Source organism: Melopsittacus undulatus, chromosome 8 (assembly GCF_012275295.1).
Source record: "Melopsittacus undulatus isolate bMelUnd1 chromosome 8, bMelUnd1.mat.Z, whole genome shotgun sequence".
Lineage (NCBI taxonomy): Eukaryota > Metazoa > Chordata > Aves > Psittaciformes > Psittaculidae > Melopsittacus > Melopsittacus undulatus.
In genome coordinates this window covers 5988030-6015541 of record NC_047534.1, presented here as the reverse complement: position 1 = coordinate 6015541, position 27512 = coordinate 5988030, and the positions used below count along the sequence as shown (strand labels likewise).

Here is a 27512-nt window from a genome sequence, read left to right as displayed (position 1 = left end):
TTTCCAAATGTTATTGTTCACATGGACTCCAGATTGGCAGGCCTTATATGTTTTTAATGTTGATTGCTATAAAAAGAAATATGATGTTCTTAATCTACAAAGCCTCTCTTCTCACAGATTTGTCAATGCTTGCACACAATTGAAACCAATGTCCAGGAAAGGTAGATCTTGCCAAACCTGCCAAAATCATAAAAGATTCACATCTTTTTGCCTGGAGCTTACCTTTACAATCTTTTTTACAAGTCTCCTCCAAAATACAGTTGTAACATTCTTGTGCTTTTCAGCTATGAGGCATATTAAGTGCACTATGAGGACCCACATTTCTGTGTGACTTGAGAAACCAAAAGGGTTGATTTTCAAATCTAAGGAGAACACAAATTGTTCTCTGACATCATTTAAGCTGAAAAAAAGAAACTTTGAAAACTTAATCTGTGAGAAATTCCTATTTTTCATGATGGAAAGTAAATGTATCAGCTTGTGTTTGGGAGTGACAGTAGTTTTTCCCAGCTGCATATTCTCAGACATAAAATACAAGTCCAATGATCATTTACAAGTTCACTAAATGTCAGTATCACTTCTCTTTATTACAGGTCCTTTTCATCAACTTTTAAACTGCAAAGTCAGTTTTATACAGCTCTGGGCCTCTAAAAGCTCTAGGCCTTTGTTGCATCCTCAGCAGTCCCCAACCAGCCATTGTCCTGTGGTAACTGAACAGTACCTGAGCTGCTTATGAGGGATCTGCAGCTCAGCAGAGAGGCTGGTCACTGCTGCCGAGTTCTGCTCACTCCTTGATGGTTATTGTGTTAGAGCAGGGCATGCTGGTCCTTAGTCTTTTTTTGCTGAAAACATCACCTTCAAGAAGTCAGAAAGCGTAAGTTATTTGTTACTAGTAATATATTTCATATTTCTGAAGATTTGCAACTAATCCATGACTGTGAAGGCTGTCAAATCCACTCAAATGCTTCTTATTGAAAAATTAGGCCTGCATATCCATAGATCCTCCCCTCCTCCACATATCCGAATTAAAGCTGTAATTCCCAAAGACAGACACTCTTCTTAAACACTACACATTTCATATAGTTGTTATTAATAAAGTATGAACAGTGTTTGCAGAAACATCAAAGAATCAGGTCAAGAACACGGGCTGAATACAAGTGTTATTAAATAAGCCAATCATCCAACTTTTGAGTAATTAATGTCCTTGTTTTCTACTTGAAAGCCTCATATTTTCAGCATGTTCATAGGAGACAAATGTCTCACGTCAAAGTGAATGAACACAAATAAACTCTTTTGGATGCCAGTTAAAAGAGAAAGATGAAAATGCAATATTGGCAGGCTAGCTACAAAATGTTGCAGCACAGCACTTCTCATCACAGGGTAAGTTTTGGCACAATCAGATGACTTCACTACATATAGTCAAAGGATTTGGTCTGTTCCCATCTGTGCATTATCTGAATATCTAAACAATAGCCATAATGCATTTGAAAACTTCAAAATATAAAAGGAAAACTAACAAAGCTGATGGTATCTCCAGATCACCGTGTGAAGTACTAATAAGCAACTGTGTTATACAACCCATGTTCAACAGACTGAAAATGATCTTTCCCAAATCCAAATGACATACTTCTAAAGCTGAAAGTGATAGATTACAGCTGGCTGAGCAAACACTGTACTGTATGCTCATTTTAAAAGCTGCCATTGTGAAAGACCCTCCAGGCTTTTTGTTGGTTCCTTTGCTCTTCTTATTAAGAACTGCAAAGCTCCTCTTATTTAACAGTAATTACAGGGGGAGGTGGAGAAAAACTAACAAGAAAGAGAGGTTTATTTTTCTGAAGATATGCACTTAAGATTACTTTAATAACACGTCTATGGACCAAATATGTTATTTTTATTTTATCACATCAAAACAGGATAAACCTGTGCCATTGGAAAAACTCATGCATACAAAATCTGAATACCCAGTATTAGAATACATATAATATTAGGCTTCTTATTAGAAAATATGTCTTTACAACTAATTTATAGTCTCTATATATGACAACCTATCCTTCTCTCCGCCAGGCAACTGTTAAGACACAAAAATACTCTCAGGACAGCAGCTGTAGAACTTGTCGTATGCGCTCGCACTTGTCCAAGAGGTTTGGGTCTTCTGCATTGGAATCATCAAATTCCTTCATAAAAGCTTCAGCTTTCTGCACAGTTAAGTCTCGTGCATTGCCTTGAAGCCCTTGTAGATAATCCAGTAAAATGGTGAAATACTTGTCTGGAACCTTTAAAGAAAAAATCAAGGAATTAGAAAAAAAACCTGCTTAACTTTCTTCTCTCTCAATACTCATTCATAATCATGTCAAAACACCACCTGAAAGATAGTTAGGAAAACTGCATGGGCTTTTGTGTTTGCCAGTGCCCACCTCTGAGGGGAAGTTTTGCTTGCCAAGGCTCAAGCTGCTGGGAGGGATGGACCGTGGCAAGAGGACTGTCATGTGCTCAGATGGGCAAAGCATCTGAGAGGAAATTCTAAGCAGATGTGGAAATGCTGATCAGCAAATGCAAACACCCCCTGACAATGAGCTCAAGGCTGAGAGTTGTTGGTAGAAAAACACGCCAACTACTAGCCAAATCCTACTTTTAGAAACATGTACACAAACCTTACCAAATTCAGTGAGAATTGCATGCACATGTCTGAGGAAGGAATTTTGCAGGAATTACCCTCACCCCTACCCAAAGTTATTTGTTTGCTGAGATAAGATACCACCCACCATCAAACACTCTGACAGAATGCTCGTACAAAGGAAAAGAATTTGATTTGAAAAACAAATTGAAATTCAGACATATGGAAATCATTTTTAAATCACGCTGACTAAAACTGATAGGGTCTACTAACTGGCCTAACATTAAAAGCAGTTTAGTCATCTCCAGTTGCATTACCGCCATTTCACTCCCTTTCTACTTAACTAGTCACAGGTTAAATTTTAGCTTATCGGGTACAACATACAATTTAAATGAACATTACATGAAATAATCTTGGCAATAGCCTAGCAAAGACTTCTGAATTATTTATTCAGTATTTCAAACCAATTTATTTTCAAAAGCATCAGGTGAACAGATCTACACTGAAGCATATCTTTACATTGTGTATCTGTGGAACAGGTTTCAGCCAATAAGAGAATATTTTTGCTGTGAATCAGGAGATGTTAAAATGACTTAATGCTGCAAATATTTTCCTCCATGTTTAACTTTACACATATAACTTGAGTCAAGTTAAACACATACGTAAGTATTTAAAGGATAGGAGACTCATTATTCGAGGGCTGTTTCAATTCTGCAAAGTATCAACATTTCAGAGAAGACAGAGCTTCAACAGATACTTAATTTACAACTTATTTCTCCATCAACATTTGGCAGCGTAACTTTGATCACTGAAACTTCTACACTCCAAAAGAAGAGGAAGAAAGAATATTCCAACAGTGCCTTCATCAATCAGAGATACTTCAAAGTAATAAATCAAAACTAAAGTCTGCATTCAGCCTCATCACTTCTACACTATGGAAAACCTTCTAATTCTTCACACAAACACTCTTGCATTAAAGAAAGAACATAGATACAAAAGAAATTAATTTTACAGTGACTAACACTGAAATGGATGATACGTGAAGTGTTGCTATTATACACAAATTAAACACATTTAAATGTAATGAAAAATGCCTATATTTTTGCAACCTTTTTACTCACAGTGAGCTGATACAAATAACAGACAAAAATCAGATACAAACAATTTCAGCAGGATAGTGCTCCTTTAACGCAGATGCTCAGTACAGGGTTTTTAAATCTCAGCAATATTTCTACATTTCAAGCCTTATCCAAGTTATCTACATAATTTACACCTTTTGTTCTCAGACCTTGTGGTACAGTCATACCTCACTCTATAGAATTACAGTTATTATTGTATCATTGAAGCAAAGTGCTTGAAGGGGCAATTAAAAGCCTACTCAAAACCTAGAAATACTAAGTGTGCAGACAGACATGTGGCTGCCTGAAGCCTAGCAAACATTTAGTATTTTGCCCTAAGGATAAATGCTCCAGTGTTCAAAAAGTCAAGATTTTTTTCTTTAATGCAGGTATTAGGTTTATCTCAGCAAAAGCTGAGTAATACAATACAGTACCAAGGAGGCAAGACAGGATTGTATTTCCTCCTAACTGGCACGTACAATAGAGCTGGAACACCAAAAGTGGCAGCAAAATTAATGATTTTCAATTTTAATTGTCAAATATAGCAGTACAAGACCTGAAAATTCAGGGACTCTTGTTGTGGTTTTATAGAAAGAAACACAATCCATCTTCTAAGATCAGCTTTTGGGCTGGCTTGAAATTGGATATCCAGATCTCCCACCGTGGCTCTGGCAAGTGGAAGTGATGCTTATGGGATTTTATTACTCTTGTTAAAATGCTTTGACGTTTTTCTAGTTTCTTTTTCTCTCTCACACACTAACCTTACCTCTGTTCTAACCAGCTAATATGCACTGGAGCTAACATGGAAATATCCTAAAATAATTACTGTCATCGGAAAAAGGGGGAGGAAACACTACAGAACAGTAGCAGGAAAAGAACGGTTATCACTTTTAAGTTATACTATGTAACTCTGGAGGTTTCAGGCTTTTTAGACTTGCAGATGCTCACAGGTTTTACAAAACAAATACAAGCATCTGCATAGAGAACTTCAGCTTACTGCAGCCACACTTGCTTTTTTGTCACCTTCTGAGGAAGCTTCAGAAACCCCTCCAGGGCCCTGCAGCCCAGAAGCTGAAGACAGCTGATGCAGTTCCTTTCTAAAAATGCTGCACCGGATGACAAAGATCAACAAATGATGTAGTGTTTATTTTATATGGGATCCTGAACCATTATATACACTGTAGGTATATAGGCTTGGGCTGGAAGCTGTCAGCCACCACCAGATGAATTTTAAAGGGACTTAAACCCCTCATGTCACAAAGGACTTTAAAAACTCAACTTATTTCTCACAGAAAGAGGACTATCGGTCCAGGAAACTCAATTCACTCCTTTGCATGGCTTTTCAGTAGGCATCCAAGTGACACCATGAGATCAAAGAAGCTGCTGAGGAAGGAAAGAAACTCGTGTCTCCTTTTGTATTTTAGTCATGCTTGGATGGATATCTGACAGATTTTATTCTGTCATGGATAGGAAGTCCAATTGCATATAAAAAATATTCAAAAGAATATGGTCTGCCCTTCCTACAGTCCTGATGAAAAAAGAGACTTCATCATCTGCTTAATTATAAGCACTTGATACTAAAGCACTAAATACTGCATCTGAATGCAGATGTTAATCATTACATGAAGTTCATAGCCAATGTATCTCTTATTATTAAACTACAAAATATGTGAATGTAAATCAATCATTGCACTTTCAGCAGATTAAAAAAAGATGAAGTTTCACTTCAGTGTTGAGAAATAAGGAGTTAAGCTGAGTTTTGATAAATAAAACAAATGCTACTCGCAGTTAATTATTTCCCAGTATATTTCAACACAAACCTCAAAGTAAACAGGTAAAAAGCTAAAACATCATTCTGCCTGTAAAACAATTCCTAGGTAGTTTTAAAGAGCATACACTGATTTTGAAAGGCTGATAAAAGCCTTTCACAGGAAAAACTTGAAAACAGAAGTGCAAACAACCTAGATACTTACAATCAAATATGCATTCTGCAACTAATCTTTTTAAAGTATTATATTCTGTTAACACTTTTGCCCTTATGAAAATCTGCGTTTAATTATCTGGTTCTCTAAAAGTATTTTTATCATAAAGGTAATACCCTATGTCAGGTGATTCTCTTAAGAGCCGCTGAGTAATTTGGGTCAGGAAGTTGGTAATGCTCAAATGTTGAAGTGCACACAAAAAAGTCAGCAAAACCTAACTGAATGTCAACTAAATGAATCAACAAGAAAGGCCCTGTGCAAATAACTAGATTATTTGCTCTACCAAACAACATAATGAACGACTGGAAACCCCCACTCCATACCACAATGGCCGGATGCTTATTGAAAATTCAGCCTATGTTGGTTTTTAAGTTATGAAATGAATGGATTTCAGTAATGATGTGAGCCTCACTTCTGGTTATACTCCATGTTTTTTACAATCAACATCAGATTTCACTTATATTTTAATGAGAAAGCTATTTTAACATCTTGGCAAGATGGCTGTACATCTCATATGGAGCCAGAGATACCTAAAGCAATATGAGAATCACGATTTATAATGCTGGGTTCCACATTTAGAAATGAAGGATGACTCAAATTCTCAGTAAGCTCCAGACTTACATAAAACATTAACCTGCTCTATTTATGCTTGACACAGATCAAGTATAAAAATGACATATTATCAAGCATAAAAATCTGGTGTACACAGGACACTGATCACCAACAAAAGGAAAAGATTAATTACAAGCAATTAATATGATTCCACATTTTAGTTTTTTTAAACCAAATGATTCCACATTTTAGTTAAAACACAAAGTAATTGATTTATACATTATTGAAAAAGTATTAGCAAAGCACATGGCTATTACTAGCAACTTTTGGTGAATAAAAAATAGCTACAACTAATGTTTAAATCATCTTTGCTCTGAGAAGAAGTAACGTTAATACAAACCTTCTCTTTATCATACATGTGCAAGAGAAGCCAGGTTTGTCTTGTCTTTTGAAACTTCCATTCTTCTGGGTTTTCAGACCAGCTGTAGTAAAAAAAATACATTAAATACCATGACTGAAACATTAAGTATTAATATTTCCTACAATGACTCCATGTAACTTTATAAGTGTGACACAGAGTTTATGACACTCTATGAAACATACACTAGCATGCATGATGTGTGAGTGGCAAAAAGAACACAACAGATGGATACCTGGCTTCCGTGAAAGAAAAGACCATAGGAAGACATCATGGCCAAAAATGTTATCAATTTTCATCAGAAAGCTCTGATTTCTTTAAGTTAAAAATCAATTCCCGCTCCTCAGCTTTGGCCAGTCCTTTATGAGGGGTCACTGCTCTCATTTGATTCACAACAACCAAATCCTTATCCCAGTTGCAGGGCTGCCTGAGTACGCAGGGACATGGAGGGGATGAGGAATCAAGTCTGGGTTCCAGTAAGCTGGTATTTCACAATAAATTGACATGAAATTAAGTAGCCTCTAAAGGACTGGAGAGACTCATGCTAGACAGTCACCTCAAGAAAGGCTGAAGCCCATCACAGATGACTGTTCTAGAGCAGAGAAAACTCATTCTTCAGGAGCATATGTTTTAAGGCTGGGATTTGTCCAGAAGTGTGACTTCAATATTGGTGTTTACAGGACATGAAAATGCTTTTAGGGTCTCACTTTCTCCGGGAATTCTAATACACAGATCAAAACTTCAGGCTGCTTCAATACTGTTAAATTGAGCGGATAAACCAAATGATTAACATCTGCAGATATTCTTGGACTATTTAGCGAACACATCTGAAATCTGCAGTTTTAGCTGGGTTAAAATGTCACATTTTAACGTCCATCTTGAATATGATTTAAAGCTGGTATAATCTGTTTTAGGTAATGAAAGAGACCTTTATTTCTATAAACAAAGAGCAAGCTAGAAAACCTCACTATAAAGACTGATTTTTTAAAAGAATGTGCTTGAAAATTAGCATCTTAACATGTGCAAAATCTGTCAGTACACTGAAATAATCATTTAAAGATCCAGAAGAAAAATTCCATGAGGAATAAAACCAGAAGATTTTACACTTATTTGATTTTTCTCCAAAAAACAAGTCTCCAGAGGGTAGCATGCATGATGCCTTTAATGTTCCAGCTTGTTTTACACAGCAACAGAGAGCACAGAAATCAATTGAAAAGCCAGCTGGGTATAAGAATTAGTATTGTTTAAATACTGCCAAGTCTAATAAAGTGAAAGTCCTCATATTTGATGAATGCTGCACCAGCAAATACATTTTTCAGTCAATTCAATGAAAGAGGGAAAACCAGACCACAAATTTGTGCAGAAAGGTTTCATGGAAGTCTCTGTAGAAAACCCAAAGAAAAAAATTAGTCTTGACTTTCAAATTCAGGATAAAGGGTTATGACCAGCTAAATTCAATAAAAATATCCGTAAACAGTATATAAGGTAAAACTCAGACAAATAACAGGAAGGAAAAACAAAACACTAATAAACACAATGTATCATAGTCAAATTAAATCCACAAATGAACTGATTTAGAAGTCTCTTTTGGGACATTGCAGTAAATGGGCAAAAGTTTGCAAAACAAACATTGCACAAAAGCAGGAGCCCAGAAGCTGAACTGCCAAAAGTTACAGAACCAAACAAAAAAAATATTATTATGGGGAAAACGTCATCATTCTCCTATCACCACCAACCTAGAAAACAAAGCACGTGCAAAAGAAACATCATTCAACCCTTGGTGTCACTTGGCTTTGCAGCAAGATGCCCAGCTGAACAACAACTGTCAAAATACACCACCTGTAATGCAAGGAGCTGACAGAGAATGAAGTAAAAAGGGCTTTTCTTGTGGGTGCAGTTTCTGGGACAAGCGAACACAGTAGCTCCTAACTGAGAAACTGGAACTTCTGCAGGAAGTAACGCAAGCAGGACTATTAAGTCCTTCAAAAAACACCCCAAAAGACAATGACAGTGCTTGCTGTTGAAAGAAACCCATTTGTTTATGAAGTCCATCCTTCTGAAAAACTACATGGAAGACGCTATGCAAAATGCTGTCTATTTGCACACACAAAGAAGAAGGTAAATTTAAAATCAGTTTTTATGTTAAATAAACCTGGAAACAGTTTACATTTTAATCTCTGCAAGGCGACAAGAACAAGTTGAATGACAGATCCTGTGACTGAATCCTGTTAAAACAGTCCTCATTCTAATGAAAACCTTTAACACGTTTTTATTTCTTTATGTATTTGTGATTATATCCGTTGGCTAGACACAACACGTAGTACTCTGAATATTTTATTCTCTGCTAGTTTTATGTTTCTATCACTTGCAGTATCGCCTGAGGACTGTTACACATCAACTTGAAAAATACAGCCTGATTTGACTAATCTCCTATAAAGCTATAGGATGTTAAAATATCTTTATTACCTGGTTTATAAACAACTGAGACCAACAAAAGAGTGCACTGTAAGGTTAATTGCTCTTATTAGCTTATTACCAAAACCATATGCTCTCTTCTAAAGGTGAAGGCAAGCTGTTATACTTCTGCATCTAAGACCTCCACATTGACTTTTACTCTAGTGAATTCTCTTGTAGGAACAGACAAAAGTTTCAGCTAGTCTTCCTGAAAGGTTTTGCTCTATATATACCATAATAACTGATACAAATAAGAAATTCTTAAAGAACTGCAGAAAGCACATTTTTTTACTGGTACTTTATCCATGGTTGCATCAATTCCTGTTTCTCCCCCTTCAGGAAAATGGTCCTTCTTTTGACCATAATTCCTATCAAACTGTGGGCAAAACACTCATGATAATGGACGCAAAATCTTTAAGACAGATAACCTGAGATTGTTCCCTGTAATCAGCCCCCACAGCAGTTAGGAAAACAAAAGTTTTCCACTGATTCCTATGACTATGACAGCTTTATTCCTACTCTTATGACAGCTCTAAAACCTATGGAAAGCATCACTCCATGACAGGGTGAGAGGGGTATCTTGTTTATCAGAATGACATCATTAGTACATTTTTAGAAACGTTCAACTTTTAAACCACAGAAGTTGAAGCTCTGTAACACGAGAGAGGTCTCATTTTGCTGTTTATATGCAGATAAGCTTCCTTGACATACTACAGCAGTAGAAAAGGCTTTCCCTTTGAGTGATTAAATATACCAACTACATTACAGCTTTAAAAAAGCTTTTTATGGACAATCACAACTTTTTCCATAGTTTGAATTAATTTGGTAGCTTTTAGAAGTGTCTGTGTCCAGATCTAATATAAACTATGGAATTAGATCAAAAATATACATGTGTAAAACATGCATTTTTACAGTTCGCCTCCGGCTAATTTTCAATATATTATTCAAACACTAATTGCCTTCTTTACACAGTTAATGTTTGAATCTTTCTTACGAGCTCCAGCACATTGAAAAAACACATTGGTTGACTTTAGTTAAAGAGAACTTTTATGTTTGCGCAAATGATCTTCCTAAATGGCTTTGAAATTGAAGATACAGAGGAAATGAATCAAATGACTCAGGCGGTTTAGGGAATTTTACATTTGGGAGTCTGGATTTTAGCATGAGAAGCTCACATGGAAAAGCTGCCCAAGATTCTCACTGGTTTAGCTCATAAATGACTTTTAGTCTCTACATTAAAGTAACCTCACACAAACCAGTTCCCAAAACATGGGAATACAGGCAGCATAAGTAGGCAAACAGAAGACAACTGGTAGTGTGCAGGGCAGAGCACTCTTTGGATGTCTTAGTAGAAAGAGAAAGGGAAAGGAGACAAATTGATTCCAGAAACACAGTAAGAGACAAACATTACTGTTACAAATTGGATTCAGGAAGACAACACAAAGCATCTACTCAGACTACTGGCCAGCACAGAACCCTGCAAAGCTGTCACAGTTATTCAATAATCTATGTGTACAAAAACCCATAAAACGTGGATAGCAGGTGCTTCCTCAATAAAGAACAGCCATGCACTAAAAAATTCCCTTAAAGAGATTTAAAACCTTGCTTAAACACTTGGTGCTCAAATGGTTTGCTGTAGTATTTCACAATGCAATAGATACAATAGCAACAGCTTTAAAATGCTGCATTTATGTTTGAGGTGCATGTATGATTTAGGCAAGCTCACTGGCCTTATAAGGCCCAAATCTGGAAGCTCCGAATGCTGTTATCAAGTCAGTTCATCCCTGAGCGCAACATCACATATGGCTTACAGGTGAGCAGAGGAACCCAGCACCTCAAAGAGCCCCCCTGGAACTGCTGGAAGCAGCACAGAGGGAGTGGAAATTTGGCACAAGCTCATTCTTGTGGGAGAAGAGCCATTTTATGGATGGGCTTTTAGATGGATATATATTAAAAAAATATGGATGTGAATGGAAGTTTTATATATGCCCTACAGCACCTTTAGTGAAGTAGGAATAATAATTTTTTGTCCAGTTATAACACATGCAATTATTTAAAGCGAAATGTAAAAAGTGTTTATTTTTCTTGGGGGTATGCAGAATTTCTTCTTTTTCTCGCACATTTAAAATTAATTTCCTTTTATAAGGGTAGTTTTTGAATGTCTGTCTTTGTCAACACTTGCATGGCCAGCAAGCTGCCTTGCAGCGTGCTTCAGTGCTCAATGCAACGTAAGGGGAAATCGGATTCCAAGTACATGTGATGCTCATGTTCTTCATTTGGAAAAAATACATCCAAAATTTAAACTCTAAGTAGATTTTCAATGACTTGACCTCAATGGCTGTAGTTAAAATCTTGGAATCACTAATCAATATCCAGAACTCAATATATAGATTAAAGAGACTCACAGCCTTTATTTTTAACTGTGTTTTTCTTGTGTTATGGATGACTCTGTTTATCTGCCAATTTCAATTCCTGGAGAAAGTTAATATATTTACACTGATATTCTCAAATCCAGTTTAGAAGCTAATTAAATTATGACTCAGATAGAGGTTTTCCTTATTTTCCTGGAAGAGGAGACACTAATGGAGCTCTTTTGCCAGAAAAAAAAAACTTGCTAAAATTGTCAACAGATTTTAGAATCAGTGCCACATTTTTGGTTGAAAATCCTGGCACTGCTTCTCCATCTGTGGTTTAAAAACAATTTTTAATCTATTCTTCCATCTGGTTTAGACAGAGCATAATGACTGAAGACTTGTGAAAAGGCAAAGGGAAGAAGCTTTTTTTTCTCTTTTATTTAAATTTAGGAATCACACATGCAGGAAAAAATAAACTTGCTTTTTAGTGTCCCGTTTTTGTCCTGATGTCCAATATAAGGACAGACTGTATCCGTAGAGCAAACTACACAGGATTTTCTTCGACAGTATTTATAAGGCAAAAGGAAAGGGCCTTTGTGCCTTAAAGCAAAGCTTTGATTAAATCTACATAAAATGTTTATCACAGCGTATCTTTTATTATCTGTACTTTTATCACTTGCCATTATTTGTAACGTTTTAGATTATGCTTGCATCCTGAAGCTTCAGCCAAGCTAGAAATCCCCTTCCTCCCCCAGTGCAGGCACTGTTCAAACGCAACATGAGACATCCCCTTGAAGAGCTTCGAGTATAAACAGATGAGACAGATGATAAGTGGAATGGCGAGATGACCCAGAAAACTGCAGCGATGCCTCAAAATCATACAGCAGGTCATCAGTACAGCTCATATCTCTTACATGGTACAACACATGTAGGGTGTCTTACTGTGATTCACCTTGTCATAGACACCAACCTACCTGCATATGCCAAGAGTGTTCCACTGGGAAAAAACCCTTTAATTGATTATTTTAATTCTTTTCCTAACACAGTCATTTAGTTGCTGGTATCTGCATTAGCCTGCCTGCAGCAAAATTACATTTTGAGCTGAGAACATATTTATAGCACTAATAATATGCTAAGAACTTTCTGTTGTTTGCAGTAATAACAAAAAGGTCAGCAGTAGGCGTGAAAGCCCTCCACTAATACGACTGTATTATTAAGCTAAATGTGCTTTTTATTTTACATACATTCATAAAAAGAAGACAAGGCCAGATTTGAATTATCACAGAAGAATAATAGAAAATAAGAGTTTTAGCTCTTCCCAGCCAATGTGCTTTGCTCCTGAAAAGAATATACAACTAAATGCTATCTCGTGCTGAAGTCCCATCTCCTCTCCAGATGTCTGTCTTTTCTTGCACTTAATTCTGGTCACACTGATGCCCAGACCAGAAATAAGGAAAAGGGAATATGAAAACAACTGTTGTGCGTCCCTCCCATGAAGAACATCCTGGGTGGTACAAGGAGATAAAGAGGGTCCCATAGGCTGTATGAAAATCATGTCAGAAGCCAGCTGCAAGTAAAAAGTTGGCAGCAATCCATTTATGGAACTGCTTTCTGATGATCAGATGAGGGATATGCTACCAGACCCAGAAAAAACAAATACGGTCACTTCTCTTCTGCCTTACCACATTAACGTCCAACTGTCATACAGAATATTCCTGCCAAGGCATGGATTCAGGCTGAGCTGCAACCAGTAGCTCACTTTCATTGCTTTTTATTTTAATTCTACTTAATAAACTAACAAAAATAAAAAAGGGGGAGGTTCTGTCCCCTGCTCCTCCCCAGCACCTCAAAGGACAAAAGAAATTAAGGACATTTCTGCATTTCAAAGGAAAGATGTGAAGGACAGATATATTGAAATCAAGCTGAAGTCACTGCTTGTGACTCTATGATTCCATCTTGTTGGGATAAGTCTAGGTTCTGGGGTGGTTCTCAGCTGGAGAAACCCACTGGGATAAGCAATGCAAATCCTTTCAAGCCAGATCCAGAAGATTCAGTTCTATTGCTCAGTGCCACAAAACTACTACAGTAATACCTAGTCATGTGTATACAGCTAGTGAGGCATTAATATACCCTAATGTTGTTCTGGGTATCTATACAAAAAATTCTGCCGTTTCAGCAGTGTTAGCTCATACCTAGCTGGCAGTGTGTGCTTGCAGCCCAGAAAGCAACTGTATCCTGGGCTGCATCAAAAGGAGCGTGGGCAGCAGATTGAAGAAGGTGATCCTGCCCCTCTACTCTGCTCTCGTGAGACCTCACCTGGAGCATTGTGTGCAGTTCTGGTGTCCTCAACATAAAAAGGACATGGAACTGTTGGAACAAGTCCAGAGGAGGCCACGAGGATGATCAGGGGACTGGAGCACCTCCTGTATGAAGACAGGCTGAGAAAGTTGGGGCTGTTCAGCCTGGAGAAGAGAAGACTGCGTGGAGACCTCATAGCAGCCTTCCAGTATCTGAAGGGGACCTATAGGGATGCTGGGGAGGGACTATTCATTAGGGACTGTTGTGATATGACAAGGGGTAACGGGTTAAAACTTAAACAGGGGAGGTTTAGATTGGATATAAGGAAGAAATTCTTTACTGTGAGGGAGGTGAGGCATTGGAATGGGTTGCCCAGGAGGTTGTGAATGCTCCATCCCTGGCAGTGTTCAAGGCCAAGTTGGATGAATCCTTGGGTGATATGGTTTAGTGTGAGGTGTTTGTGCCCATGGCAGGGGGGTTGGAACTGGATGATGTTAAGGTCCTTTCCGACCCTAACTATTCTATGATTCTAAACCAGCTATACTTAGAATATTACAGTGGTAATGAAAGAAGAATTAGACAAGCTACAAAAAGCTGCTATCAGAAGTCAAACATTTACTAACATGATTAAAAAGTCAGAATAATTTTAAGGCCTATTTCAAAGCTAGCAATGATTAAAAAATCCTGACAAACAAAACAAAACTAACTTTTGACTTTTACTATGAAAACACTAAGAAATCTATGAAAGTATCATGGTTTTCCATACAGTAGTGCTGAAGAAAATACTGCATAAGAAACCACCTTTATTTACCAGTGAAACTTTTTGAGGAAGGCTGAAGAAATGACCCCTTGGAGAAGGTTTTAATACTGAAGATGTTGGCTTGATCTATTTTGCTTTGCACCAGCCAGGATGCCAAAGTGCCGATTTATTGCTCAGTACACTGCACTGAAAGTTTGTGTTCCTCAGTTATTATGCATGGGCTATGTCAAGAAGCCCTGAAGCTACATAATGAGGCTGGCACCCTGTGAAGGTGCCTCATCCAGCTGGGCCTCGGATCAGCAACACTGCTGAAAACACATTGCTTTTTATAACCAGGTGTTGTTAACTCCAGGTTGGCTGTTTCTGTGCTGGTTTTACCTCTGGAAAGACCTAACGGGCTTCCATAGCCAACAGGATCAGAAGTACTCTTCTGCAGTTCCATACTCCGGAGTACCATTTGACTACAATATGAAAAAGCAATGCTCTCTCATTACACTAACAAGTTCCCTATGTACCAAATACCTACCTGCACTAAGTTCTAGCACCATGCACACTCCTTTCTGACTCTCAGTGTCCAGGATATCTGGTCCCAGTTGCAGGGAGCCCAGCTGGCCTCCTTTCTTCCCCACAAGACTGAAATCCCATTCCTGCAGACTTCCCAGCAGGTCTTGCTGCAGAACTGGCCTTGAACCTCTTGCACAGCACTGGCTTACTCTGGTGATGATGTTCTATAGGCATACAGAAGACATCCTGGATTGTCAGATTCTTACCTAGGCCCTTTACTTAACTGAGTTCTCTTAGGACAGTATTGAAAAACATGTATTTATTAATTTGGATGCCAGCCCTAAATGCACTAGCTAGTTAGACATAGCTCATCATTGTTACAGGAAGCCCCACACAGACCTCTTCAAATAACCCATCATACAGATGGCTTTTACAGTGCCTCTGAGAGGATACCACATTTGGGGTTATTGTGGACCAACAGCAAGAACATCCATAGAAGCTTTCAAACAAAAAAACCTGACCCATCAACCACCCTTGTCATTTTCACATCCCAGTTTGGACACCCCATTCCTGCATCATTAGGAAACATGGCAGAGGCAGAAGGAGTATTGCAGATCCTGAGCCATTGGAATCGCCTAAATTGTAACCTTACAGAATGGTTTATTCTTCTTTCTCCAGAAGAGTTCTAAAAAGGGACAAGCCAATGAAAATATCAAGATCAACCTAAAAGTGTACAGCAGCTGACAGCCCACCCACATATTCTTGATTTAGCTGCTATGTTCAGGTATATCTCACTGCATAATAAAATCTGCTGCTGCACTACAGTATTCATGACAGTATCAGATTCTCCTCTTCTAATATCCTGTGATGTGCATTGCACTACTATGATTTTAAGTAATCTATGCTTAAAGAGGCTGATCTGCCAATTACTGCTTCCTGCAGATGGCTCTCATTCCAATTCAATTTTATTCATATAAAAGTAATTACTGATACCTTTTCAGGCATCATCATATTAATAAACGAGTGAAGCAGGAGACGAGTTTTATTAAGGATCCAGTTTTATTATTTCAAAACTATTGCAGGTTATTCTGACTCTGGCATGGAAGCCCTGACAGCTCCCTGGAGCTAATTGATTAATAATCATTGCCAACTGCATTTTAAACTTTAATTTTGGCTTTGGCTGACTAGACTAAATGATTCCCCAGAGCTACGAAACTACTCGCCACTATTGTGAGTATTTGGGCACTGGATGAATAGCTTGAATGTGTCTGAGGAAGCGAGCAGCAGTGTTAGTTCTCCTAGATGTAAATTTTATGACACGGGGAAAACATAAACCCTTCTTTTTTGCACTTCTGCCATGTCAAGAACACAGCTTGAATGGAAGAAGATGGGTGAGTACAGAACACCTTTTCTCAAACCCAGAAGATGGGTTAAGGATGGGATGTCTGGGCTCGGAGCCAGGTGCTAAGCAATGAGTTTAGAGAGCCAGGAGAAAGCAGACTTCAGAGGCTGGGAGGAAGAAGCTATGCCTCATACACCTTCAATAAAGCCCCAACTGCAAACAGAATTTCACTAAAATAAAGTAAATAATCCCTGCAGTCTGCTTTTAGTTTAAAAAATATCAAGAGTTACTTTGTTGTAACATTTAAATGTGATATGGGCAATTTTAATTATTCTGGGTTTAGCTGACCTGAATAGTGCATGAGATTTCCTCAAGACAAATGGTAAAGGTCAAAGTGATTGTGTGAAGTGTTGAGCACTCAGAGCTTCAGTGAGCAATGAAGGTGTCTAGTTACTGTCAGGATACAGTTGAAGGAGACTAGCCTGTTATTAAAGACTTCTGCTTCTGAATTTCCCTAATACATCTCACAAGGTTTCTAAAAGTCATTTCAGATGAAATAATCTATTAAAGCTGCATAATCATTCAATTAGATGCAATCTCTTTTGTATAATACTATGGACAGATGAAAGCTGGATCTCAGTGAGAAATATCTAATGGCTACATTTAATAACTGTTAAGAAAATTCATTTATACAGAATTTTATTTTACTGGAAATAAGAGTCATTAAGAGAGGATGTATTAAATTTTCTTAACTAGGTTTGGAAATAAAGACGTTATTTTACAGGAAAGAGAATCAGGCAAAGAAACCTTCACTATTTTTACCCCAGTATTTATGGACTTCACACACATAATCTAGCTTTTCCTAACTGAGGAAGCACTTTACAGCACAACAGTTAATTACCACTAATGCAATTTATAGCTGCGGCAACATATATGTGACAATGAGGAAATTCAAACATCCTACTGCAAAAACTATAAATAGATAAAGGCAAAATAACCTTTGGAAAAAATCCATTCACCAGGAATGCATGGGAAGTCTCCTTGGGCCCATGAGAACAAGTCAACTTAAGAGCCACCAATCTCATCTGATACACCATTACATGCAGGAGAAAATTCTTACACATGTGATGGGGAATAAAAGTGCTGTCTGCAACCTCCGGCTGGCTAACTCAGGAAAGGTTGTTCCTAGTTTTATCAGCAGCAATAAAGTGGAATAAAGTGGTGTTGTTCATTTGCAGCAGTACTACAAAGGATCACAACTGCAAGGAGACCCCAACCACAGAAGGGTTTGGAATATTAATCCACACATTGTGTGTCCACCCAGAGATTAGTATAGTTACAAATGGCCTTCAGGAATGTCTTGAGATGCCACTATAGAAAAAAAACCCATGCAAACTCCTCTTTCAGTATAAGGAATTGAGCAAATCCTACAGGTCTGTTGGGACCAGACGTTGGTGCAGGGCCAAAGAAAACAGAGCCTGTGTTCAGATGAGAAAGTTATGCCTAGTTTCCCTTGTGTCACTTGGGTGAAAGGAGACCCTCAGATAGTACAAGGACCTTGGTGAGTCACAGACTTCATCGCTGTTTAATTTACCTATCTGAAAAATGGGGTAATATAACAATTTCTCAAAAGCTGTCATAACACGAATGAATACATTAGTGTCAAAATGTTTTTCATTTATTTTAACAAAACACAGTCATGATATGCTATCAGGAAAGGTACTATGGAAAAGCAAATTACCATTACTATGGTGGGGAGAAGATAGAGGAAATAACTTTTCAAAGCAAAAAAAAAACCCAAAACCCTTTAAAGATGGGGCTGGTTATTCAAGAATATATTTTTCAGCTGATCCTGTAAATGACAGATGTCAGACAAAAACATTTGTGACTTCATGTTAATGATGCTATTAACTACATTATTTCCCCCTGAGAATATCTGAACAAAATACCCAAGTAAATATTTTGACAGCTTTGTTTCACACTGAAAAAATGGTAGAAGCACAAAGAGACAGAAGGTTTCAAAGTGAATCACTCGCAGCTTCTCCTGAAATATGCTTTGAGCTGTGTCCTTGTGACCTGCCATAAAATTATGCAAAGATTTAGAAAGACAAATTATTTGATTTGGAGCCATAAAGCAGGATTAGTGTTTCCTAATCTATTTCTCCCTTTTTGTTAAATTTAGTGACCACTTATGGTTATGGAAATTACAAGAAGAAATCTCCTTCCTCTGCCATAAGGTAAGTAGGACAATGAGCAGATTTAGGGGGATGGAACAGCTCCTGACTCTGATGGAGAAAAATTTAGTATGAACATGAGCTTCCTTTGCTTTCTCCTCTTAAGCCATATGTTAGGGCTAAGCAAGCTACTCCAAAACCATTCCCTACAGAAAAGAGTTGATCCTGGATATGAATATCTAAGCCATAAGAGATTTAGTTCAGGGAAAGTAGTGCTAGTCCAGCTGCTCTTCCAAAGCTCAGCTGAATGAGTTGCACCATTAGCATTTACTAATTTGGCTGGAAAATCATGCAATCGTTGATGTTTCTAAAACTTCCTACTTCTCAATGAGTTGAAAATACCACAGAGATATATATGCAGCATCTGGGAACTTCCACATGCAACTAGAAGTCTTACATCTTGGTATTTCAGAATGTTTTGTCTCTAGAAACCAGAGCTGCTTACCCAGCAAGCTAGAAATGGCAAAATACATTCAGATACACCAGTATGGAGAGGACTTGCCTGAAGTGACTGAAATGATATTAAAATAGCAATTCTGTCCATCTGGAGCATTTCCAGTAAAAGTATTACTGATACCCAGAATATATTCCTATGGTTCACTTTCTTCCCAGAAGTTCTTGGTAAAAATAGCTAAGATTGGCTCCAAGCTACTTAGTGTTGGTTTTTGTTCTTACTTTTGGTTGCTGGTTTTAGAATTACATAGTAAACAACACTATTATTTGTCAGCATTAGCTTTAACTGACAAGTTTATCTTCAGTAACAGCTGAAGAAGCCTTGGTGCCTGCTCTGGCACTGGAAGTGGTACAACTTACAAACCACCCCCATGCTGTGCCTGAGCTCATTTGCAACAAGCCATGACTTCTTAGTTCAGGCTCATCTGAGTTTTAACCTGGTTATTCAGCTTCCAGACCCGAGCTTCTATTTCTGCACTGCACTGTGCTATGCAGGCACTTTCCTCTGTTCAGTGTCAGCATCTCTTTAACCACCTGCATTGCAAAGTTGGACTCGAATGGAAGAGCTGCAGACTGAAAATGTTGCATTCCTTTTTTAAGTGAGCCTTCATCAGGCAAAACCTGGATCACTCAGTCTGGATAGCTGTATTTACAGGTGGAAAAGAGATGAGATATACATAAGGAACAGTAATCTGTATGCACTTACTAAATTAAGCTGTTAACTTGCTTCTTGCAAAGCAGTGAAATTGCTGTATTGGAACCACAAAAAGCAGCTAACCCACCAAGAAGTTAGTAACAGCTTAAAAGCAATTCTTGAACAATATGACATCCTGGGGATGTCATGAAGGGGTTAGAAAATCACTGGCATGCCTCCAACACAGTTCTGTGTATCATTTGCTATCAAGATACAGAAAAGTGAATCCAGAAGCCAGTGAGTGTATCATAGGGACTGAAAATCATCAAGTCTGGCTGCCGTCAGACATCTTGATTAAACAGGCAAAAGCTGTGTGGTGCTATTACTGAGAGTGTAACGTGACATTCACAGAATCCTAAATGCATGGTTTGAATAATAAGATGATAATGAGAACAATAACATCTGGAAATGTATACTGTAAAGCCAGCTCTGAAACAGGAGGGTATCTGACTTGCTGTAGCCAGGCTGCAGTAAGATGAGAAGCACTGTCCCTTTTACAGCCAGTGAAAAATTTATTATGGCTATAGCTGGCATGTTTATGCCAACACTGTCATTAACACAAAACTGAGTAATAGTTTGAGGGGAGAAAAGAAACCCAAAGGTTTTTAGTGTGCAGCAAATTAAATGTGAAATCTCAATGTGCTATGGCTCAAAGAAGAATCCACAGTTGTAAGCCACAGACCAAAGCTGGAGTGACAGGGAGCAGACTCTCAGTCCCTCCCTGTGTGAAGCTGGAAGGTGGCTCCAGCAAAACAGCATGTTTGCTTCCAGGTCTTGCATTTCCAGAACTTTCACAGACACAGGAGTTCAAAGAAGAATAGAACACATCAGTGTATAGAAGAACCAGCAACAAATGAAGCATTATGGATGTACTGCTTCACCAAAGGGGCAGCAAGATTGGGAAAACTGATAAAGCCATGTAAAGGATGCAAACATCAGGATGGGGAGGACTTATTTACAAAATGTGGGCCAATACAGTGATTTAGAAAGCCTTGCTCAGTCCCAGGTCCAACAAAGCAGAGCCATTTTTCTGCTTCCTATACCTAACAGCAAGCTTTGCCTTCTGCAGAAGGTAGTATGCTTGAGTGTGTTCACAGAATAGCCCTAAGCAGCATCAACTCTGTGAAGCAAATATGCCATCTCCGCCTACCCCCACAAGAATAACTGCTGGCATACCAGCACCCTAAAAATAGGAAAGGTGTGGGCATTGCAACAGAGAGCTTTGTAGAGTTTGTGAGTAATGCCGGGGCTGCTAGGGAACTGCAAACAAACTTGAGTCGGCTTCATCAGATGCCATGGAGTACTGAAGTTACACAAGGGAGTGGAGCATAATGATAAGGTAAGTCACTCTTAATAACAAGAGACTATTTTGCATGAACAAAGATAGTGGCTTCCTTCAAAATAAGGAAGGTCTGTCCAACTATTAACATCAATCGGAAAACATTCAGTTTTACAGACATGCTGATTTAGGTCAAGGAGAGGAATCTCACTTAGAGGCAGGTCAGGCTCTGGTAGAAATTAAAAGTCAACCAATATAGAAAGTTGGAGAAGTGCTAAAACAAATTCACTGATCTCCAGAGTATTAGGAAAAGTGCAAGCCTTTGAAATCAGATAGCAGCAAGCGCCTGCCCAAGGTCATATAAAACAGCCGCAGAACAACGCCAAATGCAAATTTATCCTGTATCTGACTCTCTGGATTCATGAGGCTTCTTATGGAACTAATGAATGTGACAAAATGACTAAAAGCTTGTATGAATAGATTAATTACATCCATAGTTAATGCTTGCCCCAGAACCTTTAAAAAGTAGCCCTATGATTATTAAAGCAAAACTTGCCTCCATCAAGATTCCCCTTATCTTTGAGGAAAAGCAGTTCTTTCGAGACACCTTAAAGGCCCAGCTGTTGAAGGAAATTCAGTAACATCGCTGTGCCTCATTACAATGGTTTCTCTTTAAGTTCACATACTATTTTTTGCTCCAGGCTAATTGAGATTCATCACTTGAGCAGTTCTCCAATATTTTATGAAGCTTCAGATAACTGATGAGCCTTAATTTATGCTGCACCTCCCTATCAGGAAGAAAACTCATTCTCCATCCCAGAGGGTGGGGGAAGGAGGAATGACACTAAATGCTAATGTTAGTTGTTATCAAACACAAGGAGCCTGTCTCTAGAGGGAGGAAAAAAGATCTGTGTATGTTTACATTTCTAGTGCATCAATTACTTTCAATATCTAAAAACTTAGGCCACTGATGGTGAAACATCAAGTCTGAAATTAATAGATTAAGTACAGCAGCATAAGAATTACTTAAATAAGCTCAGAACCAAACATCAAGTCACCACTGACCACAGCTAAAAAATACTTACCCTTTGAGAGGAAAAACAGCTTCAAAATATCCTGGATCAACGAAGCAAACTAAATCTGACACAAGCCCACTCAATGTACTTTAAATTTAGAAACTGCTTTTCAGCATTAATAAGTGTGGCTGTATTTGCTCAGAAGCTCTCCCAGTACAATCACTTGGCCTCAAATGTGGTAGGATGAATTGTCTTGTGATTTCCTAAAGGGCCACAGTCATCTCAGCTGTTTTGCCACGAATCTCAAATGCTGCTGACATCTCTACTGCCCAGCACAAGCCTCTCCTGGTTCCTTCAAAATTCAGAAACTTCTTGGATGCAAACACTGAGTGAACACTAAGCCACCATTTATTAAAGCCCTTCTCCATGTGGCCTCTGGACCAACAGGAGTAAAAACCTGATACACTTTATTTAAACATGCTATCTTTATTTATCATATATATACATGGAGAAGAGAAATAGCATTTAAAATATCAAAGTATCAAAATAAATGCTTATAGCAACCACCCCTCAGATTTCTGTATTCTTTGAAAGGAAGCACAATGTTCCAGCTTTAAAATCTCCCATGCTTAGCACTGTTTGTTATAAAGTTTGATGGAGGACTGGGATCTGTTTCCATTCTGCAAACACAGCAGATAAACAACCGCCCTGGGCTGTACACTGTTTTCAGCAGCACTGCCACTGCACTCAGCAAAACCCACCTTGTGTTCTGCAGAGTCAGACTGTTTCCTCTCTCGATGGAAAATTCTGACTGTCTCTCATTTTTGTGCTTCTGTAACATGCCCTTGCTTTGTATTATTCTTATGAGCATCTTTAAAAAAAAATCTCTGACATTCTCTGAATCTCACCTAAATTTAAATTAGGGATGGGGAAAGTAAGATCTGCAAAGAAAACTGAAATGACAATGGATGGGGAACATTCTGGTGACATGTATTACTAGTAAAATATAAACCATTACAGAAAGAAAAGAAACATACTTCAGCAGCTTATTTTTAAAGTTTAAACACATGATAAATACAACTCAAGGCTTAGGTAATTCACAGCAATATCCAGATAATATTATCTATTACTTCTACCTTGGTTGATATTAATCTTGTAATTCCATATGCTGCCAGTGACATCTTTTCAGATCTCTGACTATCCCTTTGATGGGTGATAGAGAAAACCATATGTGCAGATCCATATAGCAAGGAACTTTCTAAGCCAAATACAAGAACAGAAGCATTCCAGGAGAGAGAGGCTTGCCAAGACAAACAAGTTCTGCCAACATTTTAGCACCACAGAAGGTCAGTTAGGTTATAATTAAGTCTAATTACCATTTTCATGAATTGCAACATCTTTTCACTTGAAGGCACTTAGTGCTCAGAAAAAGATGATTTTCTATTTTCTGTTTTCTAAGAATCACAGTAATGAACATGCTAATCTTGGCTTTAAACCTGAATCATCACTTATCATCATAAAGAAAAAAGGCATGTCATCACTAAAAGGAAGAGACTTGTGCAGTTTATTTAACCACTAATACTTTCTCAGTGCTGCTTTTCCCTGTTCCTCTGCAGTAATTTTACAGGTTTCCCCTCTTCTGTTCAGTACCACTCTGGATTTTTTTCATTATTCCACATTTTCTTTTTCCTCCTCTTGTAGTTATATAACCTTCCTGCTTCACTTTAGCTCCCTATTTTTAATCCTCTATATATCTTCAGATCTTTCTCTTTGCTCTCCAGCCAGCTGGAGAATCTGACTGTAGTAGGCTTTCTTCTATTTCCACAGGCATGCCACAATTGCTGCATGAGACAGAACTGCATTGGGAAACTGCCTGAGCTTATCTCATCAAGGGAAAAGGTGAGATAAAAATTGGTGAAGCAAAGACATTTTTTTTCTTCCCTTTTCCTTTTCCCACATGTCAACAGAAAGCAAAAGAGGAAAACAACAGGAGACATTTGGCTGCTTTTCCTCTATCAGGAGTGCAAAACCTGGTTCCTGCTCATTCTGGTCTCATTCAAATGAGAAAGCAGCTGAAAACCCTGGTCTATCAAATGTCACCCAGCTCAACCCTTCAGCACCCTCAGATACAGCTGGAGGCTGCAGTTTGATAGCTGGCATCAGCTGCTGTTCCATGTGGCCATCCCATACAAATGGGGGAAAAAAGCCTCTCTCGATTTCTGGGATGGCCCTCCAACAAAATGATAATTTGACCTCTCTGGAGGCTGGCAAGGAATCAAGGATTATTTGTTTTCAGACTCAAATAACAAACCTGGAAAACTGGAAGAACTGCTCAGCTTGTAGCACACTGTGCTCAGCAGCAGGGAGGTTTACAAAGACCCCCAACAGGGGCTCACATCAGCAGTGCTACCAAAGACAGCCACATGTTTTGGTCTATCACTGCTCTTCGTGTGGAGCATCACTCTAAATCCAACCCTGTTGCTGCAGTGCTGGTCCTAAAGCTGTCAGGAGGGGCAGTATGCAATTAGTGGTCCTGCCCCCTACACATTGCATGCCTTCCTCCCTCCCATTAATGCTCTCTTCATTAACTCCTCCCAACTAAAAAGATGAGACACATCTTTCTGACAGTCACTTTGTGTCTCAGCGAAGCGAGAAGTGCTGCCCGTGGGCTGCCTGCTACTCCCACTTCATATTTAAATGGAGCATACAAAGCTATTGCAGAAGCAGGGCCTTCTATAAACACAGGATCTCTCCTTTTACTAGTTACGTTTTATTTCCTCCAATTAAAATCTTGCTAATTCTCCCTGATCTTACTGCTTGAAACAGAAATGTATTCTTCTGGTGAAGAATTCCACATACCAGAAAAGATGATTCTGCATTCTGAGGGAACTACTACTTCTAAATATCTGTATGGCCTACAAAATAAGTTTCATTTTCCTTTGCAAAAGTCAAAAGTCTGTGTAACAAAAAAATCTTTCACTGAATGCTTTCTAACGTTTTTCTTTTAAAGTTATCAAAGCAAATTTCACTAAAACCCAATATTTTCCTGTCATAGGCAACCACCTCATACGGTTGTAGTCCCATACAGCAAATAGTCTCTTAATAAATAAAAAGTACATTTTCAGTCATCATATGGTACTTCAAGTTCCACCTGTCCTGCTGGAGATTCACATGTCATCAGGGAATGAAGATGCCACTTCACTTAGCAACCCTTATGTCATGTGAGGATTTTTGTTGTAGGTGGGGCAAAATATAAATCCACAGCACCTTTGTGTTTACTTCCAATTATATTCATCTCTTCATCTACAAGCTTAACTTACCCTCCCACATATTATTCATACCTGTAGCCCTATAAAAACACATAGACTGAAATCCCTGACCCACTAAAGTTGCTGGGGGTTTTGCAATGGACTTCTAGAGCTTGGATTTTAGTTTCCCTACCCCAGCTAATACTCCTCTTATTACTTTAAATACAATTGTTTCTGTTTTCAGTTTTGTTGGGTTGAAAAAACATCTGCAGAGTGAAAGGATTAAGCTATTTTTCTGTAATTTACAATGGTGGAAGATGGTCTCAGCATGTTTTGGGCTAGAAGACAGGGTCCATGGTTATGTTTGCTTGGCAGTTCAGCATCTTATGACTGTCCCTGTTAAGTCTACAAAATTCAAACTGTCTGTTGCTGAAGCAATCCCTCACAACCTACTGCTGTACATATAGCCCTTGAACTGTGTATTACAAGTCCAAATGACATAGCAGGTTTACTATTTTAAGGTCATTTGGTACAGGTTAAGTGAAACTCTGGAGTTAAACTGGTTCAAATATTAGTTCAATTACAGTTTCATATACTCGCACTGAGCAAGGTGAAAAGTCCATACAAATCATAGAATAGAATCATAGAATAGCTAGGGTTGGAAAGGACCTTAACATCATCCAGTTCCAACCTCCCACCATGGGCAGGGACACCTCACACTAAACCATGGCACCCAAGGCTCTGTCCAACCTGGCCTTGAGCACCTCCAGGGATGGAGTATTCACAACTTCCCTGAGCAACCCATTCCAGTGCCTCACCACCATTACATTAAATAACGTCTTTCTTCCAAATAACAGTGGAATATCAAGCAAAACCCTACAGCTTGTTCCTTTGCTTCCCAAACCTGAAATCCGTAATCTAGAGATCTACCACTTACTAGCACACACATCAGAGTATAGTCTGAGCAGATGCTTCAAAGCCAACTGTCAATCCATTTGCAGTTCAAACCAGTGGTGAACTCCTCCAGCTGTTTTCCAGATCAAAAATATTATTGTCATTTTGCTATCACTGCATGCTGTGGGTTATGCAACAAAAATGCACGTGTCCCTCTGCCTGGAATGCAATTAATTTCCTCCCTCCCCACTGAGAGTGGTAAGTAACAATCAGACTGTCTGGATGCTTCAGTTTTGAGCATGGCCAGAGATTCGACCCTGGAATTACTCCATGGGGCAAAATGCTATTTGTAACACACCAGCCTGCTGGAGGTCTGACAGGGCATATTTTGCAGTTTGGAAAAAAATAAGCACTTTTGTCCTGTTTATACATGACCTCTTACTGTCTGTAGGGTACTGTGAATGCTTTGCTGTAGTTCTTCAGTTTAACCATACGCTTTGCTTTATGTTGGAATACTGAGTGTTGTAAACAACTAGATGAAGTAATTGCTTGCATTCTGAAATCAGCCACTATATTTGATGTATACTTTGGTATGCAAAAATAAGGCATTGTACTCTGTTAACTTTAAAATAGCAGCATAATCCCATTTTAATCTGCAAATATCTAAACATCATGCAGGTGGTTAAATTCAGACTCCCTAATGCTCAACCACTTCATGCAATTTGCTTATATAAAGAGAACAACTGGAACTCCTTTGCTTAGAACAGTGCACTCCAGAAACAGAACTAATTTCCTCGGTGCAATCTTTTCTGCAACGTGCCTTTCATCTTTGTAAGTGCAGCTAACCCAGTGGTATTTATACATCAACTACATAATCAGAAAGGAGCTGTCTTGCTCTATAAAATGTTTGCACCATACTTAACATCTCTCAGTTTTTCCTGTGATATAAATACAAAAGGGTGATCAACTGCATGCTTGGGTGTCAACTGAGATGAAACATTAACTTAATACTTAACTGCAGCAATTTCCTTTAATGTGCTACTACTTGGTCCAGCTTGTTCTGGATTTCTGGCACAGTTTACAGCTTACTCCTGTTGGGAGCACCTGCAGTGGTTTTACTAGTCCTACCTGGTTAAATAGGCCAGAGCCAGCTCAGATCCCGACTGCTTTTTGGGCGCCACCTTTTTAATAGAGATCCCAGCTTCCCTCATCAGCTGCTTTTCCTTCTTCTTGCGCTCTTTCTTTAATTTTCTTTCCAGTTTCCTCCTTTCCTCTGCAGTAAGTTCTTCCTCTTCTTCTGT

General features: G+C 38.5%; 1 protein-coding gene across 1 annotated transcript; it reads right to left on the bottom strand.

Moving 5' to 3' along the window:
• Nucleotides 1–1871: 1871 nt before the first annotated feature.
• On the bottom strand, nucleotides 1872–27512 carry C8H7orf50 (chromosome 8 C7orf50 homolog; the record flags this gene model as incomplete). Its single annotated transcript, XM_031045601.2, has 3 exons — nucleotides 1872–2270; nucleotides 6664–6745; nucleotides 27340–27512. Coding segments are annotated over 3 exons (438 nt in total), but the record flags the coding sequence as incomplete, so codon positions are not given.